Source organism: Pelophylax lessonae (genome assembly GCF_965119305.1).
Source record: "Pelophylax lessonae genome assembly, chromosome: 3".
NCBI classification, from domain to species: domain Eukaryota; kingdom Metazoa; phylum Chordata; class Amphibia; order Anura; family Ranidae; genus Pelophylax; species Pelophylax lessonae.
The window spans coordinates 426,389,739-426,407,720 of NC_138770.1; the positions used below are offsets into that span (position 1 = coordinate 426,389,739).

The following is a 17,982-nucleotide window of genomic DNA, read 5'->3' on the forward strand; positions in this document are numbered from 1 at the left end:
AGATCCCATGTGACCCCCCTGTTAGAGTGATAAACAAATGCCTGTGTGTATACCGGCTCACCAGCCACAGTGGTAAGAGAAGGTCAACGTCAGATAAAACCCAGGAAGTCATTTTCAGCATAAATACAGGCATTGATTGGTGTGCCTCTGATGATGTCATATGTGACGAAATCGGTAGGGCGGGATGTACGCACACCACTACGCATGCACGGTCACGAGTCGGCCATTTTAACTTCTGGATATCGAGGATTTTAGCATTTGATACGCCAATCAATGCCTGTATTTATGCTGAAAATTGCTTCCTGGTTTTATCTGACATTGACCTTCTCTAACCACTATGGCCGGTATACACACAGTCGTTTGTTGACTACTCGCACAGGGGGTCACACGAGATCTGGTAGGTAAGCAGGATTTAAGGGTGAGAGGTGTCACTGGATTTACATCAGGATCTCCTACCTATCATAATGATTATGGGACTTTTACATATGATTATTGGACAATTTTTTTCACAGCGCTGCACTATTCTGTGCTGCAAAGTCACTAGTATTGTCTGTAGTCTCTCTGTAGGTGATCCTTCTCCATTATTGGCATAGCCTGGCCGTACATGGTGCGAATTTCTTTCCAGCAACAATGGATTGGGGTCAGGCAGGGGAAGTTGTCCCCACCAGGAAAAGACAGTGGTTATCGGTAGCGGCTATAGAATCCTCTAGTGATAATCGTAAGTGAATCTGGCAGACTGATTGTACCCAAGTTGATTCATTTGATCAAATGGGTACATTCAGCCTGCCCATTAACTGTTTGAGACTTGTCCAGTTCCTGCTGAACTAACTGAGATTCGAACCGTATGTGGATGGCCTTTTTCTGCCTTGTTCTGCACTGTGTCGTTGTGTGAGGGTGACAATTTTGGTAGAGGAGCAGGGCGTTGATACCTCACAGAAATGAACCCCCTCCCAGTGTCTGGTGATCTGATGAACAGTGTAATAAAAATCAGAAAGAGACAGGAGCGGTGCAAAAAGCAAAATCTACAGAAAGAATGAAGAAGCAGCAGAGAGATGTTGTACCACACGTCCTTGTGTACAGTTTCCTCTCCGGCAATAAGAACAGTGAGCAGCATAGTGACATGATGCAGATATACAGGTAGAATGTGTAAAGCTATTTTTCGGGATCACTTCAAGGCAAAGGTGGATTTGTCACAATAGTCACAATAAACATCTCTAGATGATCTCTATATGAAAGCAAATTATCACTTTTTGAATTTATGTCTGCTTAAATGTTGGCTGCATTTAAGTTCAGTAGAAGACAAGCATTGAAGGACATACAGCAAACTATTGCACTCCAGAAAACACTTTACATTTGGTTTAATTTAAATGCTATATTTTTTTCTACACACCAATGTTCTAGTGGTTTTGAATAAGCAAGAAAATAACATATTGTCTATGAAGAGACTTTTATGATCAGAGTCGAATCACAGGTGCAGGTAGTTTCCAAAAAAAAGGTTATTAGACACTCGAGCAATGGTTCTCAACTCCTTTCCCCAGGACCCACTAACTGGCCAAATTTTAAGTATTGCCTTGGAGAGATGCAGACTAGAACACTACAATCACTGAGCAGCAAATGATATCACCTGTGATGTATTTCAGTTATCTTGCAAACCTAGCCTGTTAGTGGCTTCTTAGGACCAGAGTTGAGAACCACTGCACTAGAAGAATCTGCACAGTGAATTAATTTTGTATTCGAAAAGTCAGAATCCATCTTTTGCTCCATAATATAGTATACAATACTTTACTTGTGTAATAATTGCAAATAAAAACGGAAATAAGACTTTAAATCTGTTTCTCTCAAATACTGAATTTTAAAGTTCTGAGATGGGCTTCTATTTTTTTTTCTTTTTTATAGCTGACAGCAAGCCAATAATTTTTATAATTTCAGCATACCCGCACAGTGGGATTGAGTTGCTGCACAACAGGGGCGGCCAATCATATCAGCCCTGTGTATTCAGACTGCTGTGATGTACCTGTCTAATAATAATCGCATGATGTCTAAGGGTATGCTGAAATCACTGCATGCGTTTTTCTGCAAGCAAATAAACATTTATTATGAATGTATAGTAAGCCTGTCATAACATTGGGGAATTGACAAATTACAGGGAAATAAAGATGCTCTGTGTGCACACAGTTAAAAGCGCCTTCAGTACTGAAATGTGTCTTAATAACTTTTCAGCATTTACTGTCACCTCAACGAGCTCCTGAAAGACTTCTCCAGCTGGCACAGAAAAACCAAGATACTCTTGTCATTGAGATAGATGAACTCCTAAACAGGGTAAGAATAGAGAAAAATATCACTAAGCAATTGAGAACTTGCACTGTTTATAACCAATGACAGGAAACAAGTTATACTGCAGTTACATTAGTGTTAATGTATAAAAGGAATTCATTTCTGTCAAAAGAATATATCCATTTATGTAAATTCTGTTATACTTCAATGTCTCTTGGTACTAAAGAACAAGAATACTGTATAAACAGCTCTTGTTCTTGGTCTTCCCTAAAGCACCTCTTTCTCGGTTAATATGAATACACATATAGGTATGTAATATAGTATTAGTGAGAAAAATAGAACAGACTATTTAAAAAAAGTATGTGCTAATTGAATATGTATTTATTTCTAATTACTACCTTGAATCACATAATAAGGAAATCAAATATGTAAGTCTGTAAGTCTTAGTAACCTATTTTCAGAATCTTTGCTTTGTATATAATAGAGGTTATAAAGGGTTATGTATTGGTCAATGCCCACATCAGTAGCAAACTTACATACTCCAATTGCCAAAAGCAAGCGCTGAAGCTGTTGATAATCCAGGGCAGGCAGCATTTGCAATATGGTATGTGTGCTAATATCTTTTCCAAGCTGCTGAAACAGAAGACAGGTCATTATGGGACCTGGTATGATCTTGTTCTGTTTCTAAAAGTGTGATTAATACACTTACATAGCAATATGGATATGTATTCTGTCACTGGTTATATTTACAAATTTTAAGAGCCCATTCAACTAGCGCGACTTGTGATCCGACTTGTCCCATATACTTCAATGGGAGTCGCCTCCTTATCTTATTTGAAGCGACTTGTGATCCGACTTGTGATCCGACTTTCCATAAAAATGGTCCTGAACAAGAAAAAACAGCATTTTTCTTATAATTTTTATTAACACATGAATATGTCTTCTCTCCACCTGGCCGTTTTTCTTGCAGGCATTTATCGGGCATTTTTGGAGGCAGACATGACTTTTTTTGGATTTAGTGTCTGGCAGTGTTAATTTTGGCAGCAAATTTCAATTAAGTTTTAGTCTTAGGACTAAAATGGCATTTTAGTTTTAGTCCCATTTTAGTCTTCTGCAAGTGTTTTAGTCGTATTTAGTCGACTAAAACTCCAGTACATTTTAGTCGACTAAAACGTTCTACATTTTAGTCGACTATAACTCATTTTAGTCATCTATATGGGTGTAGTTCATTTGTAATTTGTAATGCATTATTTAAGCATTTCTCTACAATTTCCAAACTCATTATATACTACTGCTGGTCCTGGAGTGAAAAATCTAATAAATCTAAATGTTAATTTTGGCAGCAAATTTTCCATTTAGTTTTAGTTATAGTCTTTTGACTAAAATGTCATTTTAGTTTTAGTCGTATTTTAGTCATCTGAATTGTTTTTGTTTTAGTCTTATTTTAGTCGACTAAAATTGTGTTAATTAAGTCGATGAAAACGTTTTAGTCAGTTTTAGTCGACAAAATTAACACTGGTGTCTGGGGGGTCTAAAAAATGTCCCTGTGAAGTTTCATCTCTGTAGCATGTCCAGAACCAGAAAAAAAAGAGCATTTTTCTTATAATTATTAATACAGCAGTGTGGAGGCTTCTCTACACCTTGCATTTTTTATTGCTGGCATTTATCGGGCATTTTTTGGGCGTCTCTGGAGGCAGGCATGTCTTTTCTGGATTTAGTGTCTGGGGGGTCTAAAAAGTGTACCTGTGAAGTTTGAGCTCTGTAGCATGTCCAGAACCAGAAAAAAAAAATTAGCTGCATCACTCAAACCCCTGCACACACATCCAGGCTCCTCTGACCATATCTATATTTAGCATGGTTTGCTCTTCTGCATTATTCAGGGAGGAATTTTCTGTGGCTAAATTTTATTTTGTGCAATAAATCATCACCATAATAGCTGACTCAGAAAGCAAGACATACAAGAATATATTTAATCTTCTCTTGAGTATCATTAACCTATCTGTAGCTTCAGGTGCTTTTGCACATTCAGCTGGGGAGGATGAGTGTAACACATCCTTTAGAGATGACTGTGCCTAAGGTCCAGTCCTCTGACAAACCACCTAGGCTTTTATTTGTTCATAAAGTCACCTATATCACCTGCATCTTAACTGTCTAATGCTACTAGTGGGCTCTCTTACTAATCCTTAACTTTTTAAAGCTTTTCGAGTACTCATGTTAGTGCAATCTGTTTTGTATGGTGACTGCTCTACTCCTGTTTCTATTGTGGATCTTGCCAATCCTCACCTAGCAAGGCATTCATTGCCCCTGTGGAGGACCCTCTAGTGTTTAGGAATCCAGTTGACAAGTGCTTCAAACCCTTTCCAAGCCCCTGTTTACTCTTACAGGCCCTCCACAAGCCCAATTTGATCTTATTGCTATAAAGCAAGAAAGATCAACAACATCTGGTCAGTTGGAAACTAGATTTTTTTCAGATCTGTGTCCAATGTCCAAATCTTGGACTCACAAATCTTCTAAGCTGCATGCAAGTCCTCCTCTCAATCAGGTGTCCCTGTAAAGAAATGGGGGACATTGATTAGAAGAAAAAGAACAGCACGGTGCTGAGGTCAGTATCAAATAAAAAACACTTAAAATAAGCAACACACTTACATTGAGAGTAGCATGAAACAGCATGTATAGGGAACACCTGAGACCAGGATGCTGTGATCAGTGTGAGGCTGTAGGCATCACTGAGCAAACATAGAACAAGGATGACAGGGAGCCAGTCAGCTCAAAGTATGGCTATTAGTGGCGGCATTCTAGGCTACACACAAGGATGACAGCGGTCAAAATGACTTGTGGATGTCAGGAGAGGGGGTGTGCATGATGCGTTTCCAGGGACTTTGCCCTCTTTTTCAAATGCAAAGAGGGCAAAGTCCCTGGAACTGCGTCATGTACACCCCTCCCCCAACATCCACCAGGCATTTTGACAGCTGTCACCCTCGTGTGCAGCCTAGAACGCCGCACCTAATATCCATACTTTGCCCAAACGTAGATGGCAAGGATAGGACTGCGATGTTCCAAACACTAGTCTCTAATGTAGTCTCCGATAACTACATATTGGTAGTCCTCTGCATCCCCAGTCGAAGTCATCTCTGATGAGCGCGTAGGGTCTGGTGTGCTGACGTCACCACGCTACCCGGAAGGACGGGCTATACATGAGGCGGCCGGCTTCTTTGAATTTGATTTTAAGCGGTTTCATTTCTTGAGCATGTGAGTGGAATTGTATTTGTATATTAAATTTAATTTATGGTATAACACTATGGAGCCCATTATTTTTTTTTATATGGTGTTATCGGAGACTACATTAGAGACTAGTGTTTGGAACATCGCAGTCCTATCCTTCCCATCTACGTTTGGGCTAATTGAGGAAAGTGGCTTCTCAGGAGAAGTGGTGCTTTGAGGAGATTGCCACACTTAGGCTCTTTCCTTACTTTGTTCTGGTAAGCTGATATGCATGGTTTACTAGCTGTAGCACCGTGGTGACAGCAAGAATTGGCTTCCTACTTCACATCAATTCTATCAATTCCTATCATCTTGGGACTGATATCATTGGGACTCTTTACATATGTTTACATCACTCTGTGGGCACGGTTTTGAGTTTGATTTTATATTTGTGATTCACAGCAATTTACTTGTTAACAGTGTATCACTATTTTTTGATTCACAGCAATTCACTTGTTAACAGTTTATCACCATTTTTTGATTTATTTAAAACATTTCAGGTTTTTTTCACATCAGCGCAGCTTTCTTCCTTTATGAAAACAAATAGTCCTATTGTTAGGGCTATCTAGAGCGCTTGCTAAAGTGTGTAAAATGTGTAAATATATATGCGTGTGGTTGTAGGGTTAACAAATAAAATTACCAAAGTGCAAATGCTTGTGCAAATCAATTACTCAATATTATAAATTCATGCATAAATCAATAAAGTTTTTCCTTTTGTGCCATAAATATATACCAAAAAAATGTCCAAAGTATAAATAGGTGAAAAACTATGTAATCCGTGAGAGATCCTTTTCTTAGGAAATGTGCCAGTGATCTTTCAAGACATAAAATGGTGACTGGTAAAAAGTGCAAAGTGCTTGAAAACTTTCTTCCCGTGCAGTAAAATATAAGGTGGGTAACTTACCAAATGGAGTGGGTCTCACATATCGTATAATATTGAGACCAACCAGGCTTAATGGTAAGTTCCCTTTAAGTATCCTCCTCTGCCGCTGGTAGTTTTCCTCCTCATAGATCCATAAAGCCGCTCAGTTAGCAAAAGAAAAAGATAAACTCCAGATAGTGTGATATTGTAATAGAAGGTGTATTCCCAAAAAAGTCAAAGTTTAACCACTTTACAACCGGAGGATTTTGCTGTCTTCCGTCCAGGCCACTTTTTGCGATTCGGCGCTGTGCGACTTCAACTGACAATTGCGCGGTCGTGCAACGCCGTACCCAAACGAAATTTACGTCCTTTTTCTCCCACAAACAGAGCTTTCTTTTGGTGGTATTTGATCACCTGTGCGATTTTTACTTTTTGCGCTATAAACAAAAAAAGAGCGTTTATTTTGAAAAAATAACAATATTTTTCACATTTTTTTATATGAAATTCCCCCCAAAAAAGATGTAAAAACCAATTTTTTTAAAAGTTTTTTGCCAATTTGTTTTATGCTACATATGTTTGGTAAAAAAAATCGCAATAAGCGTATTTTGATTGGTTTGCGCAAAAGTTATTGCGTTTACTAACAAAGGGAAAGATTTCTGTCATTTTTGGTGTTTTTTTTTTAACGCGTAATGGCGGCGATCTGCGATTTTTTTTGCGGGACTGCGACATTGCGGCGGACAGACCGGACCCCTGACTGACATTTTTGACACTTTTGGGGGTACCAGTGACATTACTGCAGTAATCAGTGCTATATATATGCACTGTTACTGTAAAAATGACACTGGCAGGGAAGGGGTTAATTTTATTGGAGAGGGAGGGGTTAATGTATGCCTGGTGCTTACTGACGTGTAGGGGGGGAGGTGACTGTGTGATTCATGGACAGATCGGATGTCCAGCTATGCTGAACAGTCCGATCTGTCACTCCCTGTCACTATGGAGATCCGTCCGCTGTGTTTACACACAGCGGGCGGATCTCCAGACTCGATCCCCGACGATCGGGTAAGAGCAGCGGCGATCGCCGCTGCTCCTCCCCTGGCCCGACTCCCGCTGTGAATGAAAACAGCGGGAGCGAGCCTCCGGCGGCGCGCAAGCGCCGCCCAGAAGGGGAGGAGTCCAGTCACGTTAATACTACGTGACTGGACGGGAACGAGCCACACTGCCGCAGTACTATTACCGTAAGCGGTAGTAAAGTGGTTAAACAGCAAATCAGCAAGTTCCAGCGAGGATATCTTGTACTGATATCCGTGACATACAAGACGACTGTGCAGAGTGGCGAGCGGCGGTGATTCCGGCTTGCGTTCCAATCGTGTGTCACGTGTGTTACGCTATGCGGTCCACGTCCTACGTCTGACGCGTTTTGTCACATCCGGTGACGTTTTCAAAGGCTGTGCCACAGCCTTTGAAAACGTCACCGGATGTGACAAAACGCGTCAGAACGTAGGACGTGGACCGCATAGCGTAACACATGATTGGAACGCAAGCCGAAATCACCGCCGCTCGCCACTCTGCACAGTCGTCTTGTATGTCACGGATATCAGTACAAGTTAACCCTACAACCACACGCATATAATTTTACACATTTTACACACTTTAGCAAGCGCTGTAGATAGCCCTAATAATAGGACTATTTGTTTTCATTTTCCCATTTCATACTACTGCTGCTGCTATTTCTATTTCACACATAATTTTACACACATTATCACATTTTAGGGTAATTTATATATTTTAATAATACACCAACTCCTAGGCGTGGGGAGTATAACCTTTTTTTAAAAAAGGATACTTGTTTTCTATTTCTTCCTTTATATTCTCACTTTAAAGCTGCAGCTATTTTTAGAGTGATTAGCAGGGTTACACTTTGATTTATATTTTATTTAGGTCCTTCTGTAAAATTTCTATATCCTGATGTGAAGTTATTGCCCTGATTATTTTTGGGTCATGTGCAAAAACTGAGATTGAGCTATTTATCCCATCCTCTATATCATTTATGAATAAATTAAACAGAATTAGTCCCAAGACAGAGCCTTGTGGTACCCCACTTACCACTCCAGGCCAGTCTGAGTACATGTTATTTATTACCACCCTTTGGACACTCCCCTGTAGCTAGTTTTCTATCAAAGAACAAATTGATGATCCATGCCTACAGATCTCAGTTTGTAGATTAAGCGTTAATGGGGAACTGTAATAAATGCGCAGGAGTGACCCTTCATAAACCCATGCTGATTGCTACTAATGTTATCAGCAAATTCTTGGATATAGTCCCTTATTATCCCTTCCAAAAATGTACCTATTATTGACCTTAGGCTGACTGGCCTGAAGTTTCCAGGAATATGTCTCTACCCTTATGCAAGAGAAGCTTCTGGTTATTAGCTTCCAAGTGCAGTCTCTACAATCAAAGAGCTATCCTACTCTCTGATTTTGCATGAGACTTCTGGGATTGGTGGTCACCTCATTCAAGGCAGTCAATTTCTCTCATTCCATACTAGACTTCTGAAACACAACCTTTTGACTGTGTGGGTTGCAGACTCTGGATTTATCAATTTGTCTGTCACCCAGGAACAGGTTTTCTCTGGCCTGGTGTAGGGAAAGTCCTTTCTTCTATCTGTCTGGACGATTCTCACAATGGATGCCAGGCTGGAAGAGGGTAGGTGGGGTGGTAAGATTTTCCTGTTGATATGCCCTGATCCTCTGTATAAGGGCTTTTTCTATGTATTACATTTTATTAAATTGGTTTCTGCAGTATCCAGGGCACGTGTTCCTTTTATTTTTCATTTACTTTATGTTTTAGTCTTTGGATTTTGCAAAACAGAGTTTGCAAGACTTTTCAGAATTGTCTAGCACCAGTGAAACATGGTGCATTTGAAGATTTTATGACTGTTTACTGTGGAAAACTGGCAGACAGACTTCATAGATTAGTATGGGCCTCTTGGGCTGCCACCTAGTATTCTCTTCACATATTATCTAGGTTTTACTAGGTGGATTTTTAGGCCTCTTCAGGTGGCAGCTTTTGATGTAAGGGCCTACAGGCAGCTCTGTGAGCTTCATTGAGCACAAAGTGTTGACATGTTGTTTTTGTGGGACTAATGGCTTGTTGTTTGCTGTATTGCACACATTTCAATTGGACTTCTTTTAATTCCCTAGTTGTTTCAATAATTACTTCTCCCTGTGTCCCTAAATAACCAATTAACCCACTTCAGCTCGCTCAGGTAGGTTTTGCCCCCTTAATGGCCAGGCCAATTTTTGCGATTCGGCGCTGCATTAGTTTAACTAACAATTGCGCGATTGTGCAACACTGTACCCAAATACAATTTATGTTTTTTCCCCACAAATAGAGCTTTCTTTTGGTGGTATTTGATCACCTCTGCGGTTTTTAGATTTTGCGCTATAAACAAAAGAAGAGCAACAATTTAAAAAAAAACACCAATATTTTTTACTTTCTGCTATAAAACATTCCCAATAAAAAAATTTAAAAAATCTAATTTTTTTTATCAGTTTAGGCCAATTTGTACTACATATTTTTGGTAAAAAAATTCCAATAAGCGTATTTTAATTGGTTTACGCAAAAGTTATAGCGTTTAGAATCTACGGGATAGATTTATGGACTTTTTATTTATTTATTTTATTAGTAATGGCAGCGATCAGCGATTTTTAGCGGGACTTCAAAATTTTGGCGGACAAATTGGACCCCTAACTGACATTTTTGACACTTTTTGGGGACAAGTGACATTAATACAGTCATCAGTGCTAAATAATATGCACTGTTACTGTATAAATGACACTGGCAGGGAAGGGGTTAACACTGTGGGTAATCAAGGGGTTAAATGTGAGCCTAGGGGAGTGATTCTAACTGTGGGGGGGGGGGCTTGTGAAATTATCACACAGACCTGTTATCCTATACAGAAGGATCCAAGGCACTCTGTGATCATTCCAGAGAGAAGAAGGGTCAGCTGTGTTTACAACAGCTGACCGTTCTTCTCTCTTAGCGGGGAACAATCGCGGGTGTCAGGTGGCAATAGGAGCTGCCTGCCCCGTGCATCGCAGTCCCCGCTGCTGAGTGGAGGTGGGAGAGCACTGGTTTGCGCAGGAGGGCCAGCCTGCCGCAGTATAACTGCGGTGGGCGGTCCTTAAGTGGTTAAGGGATACAAGTCCCACCCCTCTGTCTTTATGATCCACTATCACGATTTAACTATTGCTTTTTCACAAAATGGAAGCCTGTGTTCTATCTCATGTAAGAAATATAATATATAAGAAAAGGATTTTAAGATAAGCTGATGTAGCACCCTCCTAGATAGGTGCTAGGTTTAGATAGTTAGGATTAGTGAATGTTTTAATAGGTAAATGTAGTTGCCACATTGTATTGAGTGTGGCTGTTATAGTTTGTTAGGTAAAAGCATAATTTGCTAGCTGTAGTACTCAGTGAAGCTGCAATCTGCTAGTTGGGTTTGCTCAGCTGCTTCCAGTTTGCCTGATAGCTTCCTCTGTATCCAGGGAACTTGAAAGGTTCCTGAATGGTAAGTGTGGAGCTTTGCAGATGGCAGCATCAATATTGATACAGCTCTGGCCTATCCCAGAAAGGGAGGCTCCGATGGCATGCTGGGAGACTGTACTCATTCTGTGAGCACATGGAGCCCGGGGATTTTTTCTGGAAAGGATTAGTCCAGCCTGAAGGGGCATACTGCCCTTCATTGAAGGCGTCACTTGGATGTTGGAAGAAAGTAACCAGCTGTTCCTTGGGCCTTGTACGAGTACAGATGCTTTGAGCGATCTTGGGGACCTTTGTGCTTTTGTCACCCCTCTGATGCTTGAGAGACAGCTGTGGGTCTGTTAAAGGGGACACCAGCTGGTGTCCTGAAGAGCTTTGTCCATCTAGTCTTCTACATAAAGGGACTGTACTCTTGTGGCTCTAAGAAAGTAATTTACTGTAACTACTACTACTATCACTACCCTAAAGCTGAAGTCTACTGTTTGTTACAAGCACAGACTTTATTATAGCGTCTCTTGAAGAATACCTAAGATTTCAAGTGTACATAGTTCTTGTTTTTGGAGTATCCCACATAATTTCTTCAACCCTATCCAAGTTCTCCAAAAATAAAAACAACAAAAACAACACCCCTAGACCGGTAATTGAAGAAATGTGTAAATGAGCCTGAGCACCTGGCTGCAGGGTGAAGATTGTGGCGAAACCTGGACAATATTTTTGCGGCTCCTATTAGCGCTACACTAAAAATTATATTTTCTGTACCTATTGACATTGTGTTGCTTGTCTCAAAACTCATGTATGAAATTATCAATTTACAGCTCCAAGTGTGCCCTGCTTCTACATAGAGATGTAGCACCCAGAGCACATGATTCCCCCCTTGTCCCCCTTGTTCCAGCCCCCCTTGTCCCAGTCCTGCCTGAAGCTGCCAAACTCTGTGTATCTGTATGAGAGTTCTGGGCTTGATGGTAGTCTCATTTAGGGCAGTCACTCCAGACCCCTACAAAACCAAACAACCCCAGACCTCCTGCTGCGAGCCACAGCCGGAGATAGTGTGAACCCAGCCTTATGGTGCAAAGGACTTAGTTGACAGAGTATTCTCATCTCCTGAACAACAATATAATATTCTTGAGCTACAAGCAGTTTGATTGTCCCTGCAATGCTGTGCAACTCACCTGGAGAGTAATCGTTTTAGAATTAAGGTGAAAAATGCCATAGGCATGGCGTACATCAATCATCAGGAAGGAACCAGAAGTCCTGCTGTGGCAAAAAGGGTAAAAATAATTCTAGCTTGGGCAGAAATCCACATTCCACCCTTGTCCACTGTTCACATTCCAAGCTTAGACAGAGGGCAGTCAGACTACTCCAGCCAGCAGCATCTGGACTGAGAAAGTGGTCCCCACACACGGAAATGCTTGAGGACCTGTGTCACAGGTGGGGGACACCAGATGTGGATCTGCTGGCTTCCTGGTTGAAAAAAACCTGCAAAGATATGTCTCCAGATGCAGAGATCCTTTGGTGGAAGCAGTGGGTGTTCTGGTTACTCTGTGGGATAAGTACAGCCTAATTTACAACTTTCCCCATTAAAACACCTGCCTCAATTTTTCTGCAGAAGAAGGGCATGCCAATATACCCATAGAATAGGACCAAGTCATTTTGGCTTTCCAAATTGATCAAATTTTTTGGTGGACACTCAATTAGCTTTTCTAGATCGACAGGATCTCCTATCTCAAGGTCCAGTTTACCACCCTGCTTTATGGTTGATAGCCTTAACTGCATGGCTGTTGAAGCCCTTGTCCTCATGGACAGAGGTCTTTCTTTGTTAGTAATTCCCATGCTTTTAAACTCTAGGAAATCTGCCTCCTATAGGCTCTACCATTACAGACCAAAGTATATTATCAATAAAATATTTACTTCACCTGGTGTGAGAAGCAAAGGTTTTACACAGAAAATACTTTGTGGGACAAATTCTATCCTTTTTACAATGTGATTTATTTCAGCATTTGACCTTGAGTCACCCTGCCAGACAGTAATTTTTGCTAGCAGCTATAGCAGCCGCTAGCAATAATTGCTAATTAATCCGGCAGGCTGGTTGCACCCAAGTTGGTTGATCGATCAACTTGGTACATTCAGCCTGCCCACATACAATTCAAACTATCAATGACCGGCCTTAGGGACATTTCTTTTTTCCACTCCCACTCACAAGGTTGCATTCCTTGTGACTATTATCTTCGCTAGACATGTGTCACAACTGATGGTCTTACCCTGTAAAAAACCCTGTATGGTCTCACACAAAGATATGGTAGTATTGATTTCTAGAACCTCCTTTCTTCCTAGAGTGGTTTCAGCCTTGCATCCCAACCAGGACATTGTTCATCCGTCTCTTTGGATCTAGAACATCAGATGGAGATTTCTCTTTGCTGCCTGAATGTGGTTCATAATGCATTGTTCTACCTTTCAGCTCCTGTTTCTGTTGGAAATACAGACTCCCTTTTTGTCATTCCTGATAAACCCCATAAAGGGGAACTGGCAATTTTTGGGGGAATGAAACAGATCATTGTTCAAACTTATGGTCTTAAGGACAAGGTTTCACCTTTTTCCGCTAAAATGCAATCTACTAGGCCTGTGAGTCAGTGGCGGCTGGTGAAGTTTTAAGATGGGGGGGCGCAAGACCCCGCCCTTCCACTTTGACCCCTCCCATTTCTCAGAAGCCACACCCCTTATAGACTCCACCCATTTTGTCCCCTGTATTTTGCTTGCGTGAACCAATTCTCCCAATATATCACATATTAAGGGGTCTCTCAGTACTAGTATATCCCATAATAGGGAACAGGGGCCCTATTATGGGATATACTGTGAGAGACACCCTATTATGGGATACATGGACTGAGAGTGGCACAAACCCCACAGTACAGACCCCTCCAGCACAAACCCGCACAAACAACTCAAGCACAAACCCCACAGTACATGCCCTCTAGCATAAACCCCACAGTACAGGCCCCTAGCACAAACCCCACAGTACATGCCCCCTTCAATATAGTGACCACCAGTATAAATGCCCCCTTTCAATGTAGTGACCAGCATACATGTCCCCAATGCAGTGACCAGTATACATGTCCCCAATGCAGAGCTATGCGTGCGTGCCTCCAATGCAGTGACCACCAGTATACATGTCCCCAATGCAGAGCTATGCATGCGTGCCTCCAGTGCAGCCAATAAACATGTCCCCAATGCAGAGCTATGCGTGCGTGCCTCCAGTGCAGCCAGTAAACATGTCCCCAATGCAGAGCTATGCATGCTTGCCTCCAGTGCAGCCAGTAAACATGTCCCCAATGCAGAGCTATGCATGCTTGCCTCCAGTGCAGCAAGTAAACATGTCCCCAATGCAGAGCTATGCATGCGTGCCTCCAGTGCAGCCAGTAAACATGTCCCCAATGCAGAGCTATGCATGCGATGCGTGCCTCCAGTGCAGTCAGTATACATGTTCCCCAATGCAGAGCTATGCGTGCGTGCCTCCAGTGCAGCCAGTATACATGTCCCCAATGCAGAGCTATGCATGCGTGCCTCCAGTGCAGCCAGTAAACATGTTCCCAATGCAGAGCTATGTGTGCATGCCTCCAGTGCAGCCAGTAAACATGTCCCCAATGCAGAGCTATGCATGCGATGCGTGCCTCCAGTGCAGCCAGTATACATGTTCGGATGTTACATGTTACATGTCCCCAATGCAGAGCTATGCGTGCGTGCCCGACTGAGAGCAGTGCACTTACCTGTGAGTCACGGCGGCTTCTCCCTCTCCTCTTCTTCGTTCGGCGGCGGGAAGGTGAGCGGCGCTTCTCCCTCTTCTGCGGCGGGTGACCGGCGCGGGCTTCTTCTCCGGATTGGACTCCAGGTCTTCGGCGGCGGGAAGCTGACCGGGCGGTGACGATGAGTGACTGATGCACACACCGGCACCGCCCCCATTGCGACATCAGCGGCGTAGCAATCGGATGTCCTGGATGATGATTGGTCCAGGCTGGAGACTGGACCAATCACAGCCAGGAATCCACGAAGTGGGGGTGTGCAAGCGCTGTGCCCCGCGCCCAGGTTACGCCCCCAGAAGGCAGCCAATCGGCGCCTCTTGTGGGTCGTAACCTCACCCCCCCCCCACCCCCAGCCTCCACATAGGCTGGCGGCGGCGAAGTTTGCGAACGCAATTTTTTTTTTTTAAAACGTTATTGCTCATTTTGTCTTTTTTTTTTTTTCTTTTTTTAGGGGGGGCGGCGCCCTGGCGCCCCCTATGCATGGGCCGCCACTGCTGTGAGTGCTTCTTGTGCTTTTAGTCATCAGTCAACTGTTTCTCAAATTTTCAAGCCAGCCAGCCTCGTCTTCTGTTCACACATTTCTAGATTTTACTAAGTGGATGTTTAGGCCTCATGTGATGCCAACTTCAGGCCTAAGGTTGCTGAAGCAGCTCTTTGAGTTGCAGGCTGCCCCGGTTTTATTCTGTTTATTTGTGGACCTTTTTCTGTTTTGTTTGCTGTGTTGCCCACCCCTCAGTTGGACTGCTTTTGGATTTCCTAATTGTCTCAGATTAACTGAATCCTGTTTTTCCCATAATGAATGTGAAAAAAAAACAAGATTTGTGTACTTGCCAAAAAATCTGTTTCTGGGATACAGGTTTCACCCCTCTGTGTTTGCGAGTACTGCGTTTCTATAAAACTGAATTATTCTGGGAGGGGGGGGGGGGATTAAACCTGGCTGGTCAACTTAATGTTTATTTGCCAGTGTCCAAATCTTCCTGCAGGCATCAGTAGACCCATATTGTTTCAGAGTAACTAAATCCTGTGCCCCTTGGAGAACTTTGAGAAACAGATTTTATAGAAATGACAAAACTCCCTTTTTAGACTGATGCTGCTGGTTTCAGAAAGGTTAGAATAATGAATAAAAAGAAAGAAAAAATGGATTTTTGTAAGAACTTACCGTAAAATCCTTTTCTCTTAAGCTCATTGAGGAGTAGGACTAGGCAGAATGACAAAAACGTTCTGGCTCCACCCTAGGGGCAGTCCCTGAGGGTATATCCTCCCTCTCTCTGCTACAGGGAATCAGTTCTGTTTAAAGCAGTACAGAGAATTTAACCCAACCCAACTCAATGATAGAGGGGCGGGTACTACGTCTGTCAATGAGCTTAAGAGAAAAGGATTTTACGGTAAGTTCTTACAAAAATCCATTTTTCTCTATCGCTCATTGACAGACGTAGTCTTCTTGATTCTCAAGAGCTGGGACATCCAGAAGCAGTGCCACAAATGAGGGGTGGGATTGACAAATCAAATCCAATCTAGAAGGCCCAACCGGTGCCAGACTAGAAGTTTTAAAGGCTCATTATAAACAAAGAATGAGGCTAAAGAAAAATTTTTCCAACGGAAAAAAACCCTCGAGGTAGACCACTGGTCTCCTCAAATTGCGGCCTGCAAAACCTTGCGGCCAAATGAGGCATCAGACGATGCCATTACATCAACTTTATAATGTTTAGAGAAGGTATGCACCGACGACCAGGTAGCCGCCTTGCACACCTGGACCACTGACGCCTGATGGCGAAAGGCCCATGACGCACTAAGTGCCCGAGTGGAGTGCGCCTTAACAGGGAACGGGGGCTCCCGACCCTTAATAGAATAAGCCTGCACTACCGTCTGTCTGATCCATCTGGAAATGGTCGCGGCAGATGCAGGCAACCCCTTTTTGGGTCCATCTGGGATCACAAAAAGTGAATCCGTCTTGCGAAACGAGACTGTCATTTTCAAGTATACCCTGATCGCCCGGACCACATCCAAGGAGTGCAAAGCAAATTCCCGAGCATGACTGGGCTTAGGACACAGGGAAGGTAATACAATTTCTTCATTCAGATGAAATTCTGAAACCACTTTTGGTAGGAAGGATGGATTCGGACGAAGAACCACCTTATCTCTATGAACCACCAGATATGGTGAACGACAAGATAATGCGGCCAGTTCTGACACCCTGCGTGCAGAAGTAATAGCCACCAAGAAGGCCACCTTCTGGACAACGTGGGTAGAGGAATCTCCCTAATATCTTCAAAGGGAGGTTTCTGAAGAACCGACAACACTAGATTTAAGATCCCAGGGGGGTAACGGCGCGTGCACTGGCGGAGCCAGATGTCGCACCCCCTGGATGAAATTCCGCACCAAGGAATGAGTAGCCAAAGGCTTCTGAAAGAAGATGGCTAATGCTGAGACCTGACCCTTGATAGTACTCAAGGCCAGTTTCTGCTCAACCCCTTGTTGCAGAAAAGCCAATATTCGACTAATCGAATAAGACCGAGGACGGAACCCCAAAGGTTCACACCATGCAATGTAGGACTTCCATGTGCGATGATAAATCTTTCTGGAAGTCACTTTCCTTGCTTCAACTAGAGTAGGAATAACTGAAGCTGACAAACCTTTGTCCTTCAGCACCTGGGTCTCAATAGCCAGGCCGTTAAAGCCAGCGATCGTAAAGCAGGATGGAAGATCGGTCCCTGAGACAGTAGATCCTCCCTGAGAGGAAGTCTCCATGGGACGTCCGCCACCAGTCTGACCATGTCGGCGTACCAAGCTCGACGAGGCCAGTCCGGAGCTACCAGGATTACTGGGATTCCTTCCTCCTCTACCCTGCGAAGAAGTCTTGGCAGTAACGCGAGAGGAGGGAAGGCATATATTAGCTGGTATTGCCCCCACGGGGCGATCAGTGCGTCTGCGGTTTCTGCTAGAGGATCGCGGGAGCGAGCCACGAATCTCTGAACTTTCCTGTTGAATCGTGATGCCAACAGATCCACATCCGGGGTGCCCCACCGTAGGCACAACTGGTGGAAAACGTCTGGATGGAGGGACCATTCCCCCTGATCCAGGGTCTGACGGCTGAGATAATCTGCCTGCCAATTCTCCACCCCCGGAATGAACACCGCAGAGATTGTTGGAACAAATCGTTCCGCCCAGCGAAGAATGCAAGCCACTTCTTTGGCCGCTCGGACACTCTTGGTGCCCCCCTGATGATTGACATAAGCCACGGCCGTGGC

At 43.1% G+C, this 17,982-nt stretch overlaps 1 protein-coding gene across 4 annotated transcripts in view; it reads left to right on the top strand.

Annotated features, from left to right (window-relative positions):
• LAMA2 (laminin subunit alpha 2) overlaps positions 1 to 17,982 on the top strand; it is a 1,405,743-nt gene that overhangs the window by 1,056,133 nt on the left and 331,628 nt on the right. For all 4 annotated transcript variants that reach the window (XM_082249565.1, XM_082249566.1, XM_082249567.1 and 1 more), the window contains one exon: positions 2,221 to 2,319. In XM_082249565.1, the coding sequence (XP_082105691.1) occupies positions 2,221 to 2,319 (99 nt within the window). The remainder of the gene's footprint in view (positions 1 to 2,220; positions 2,320 to 17,982) is intronic.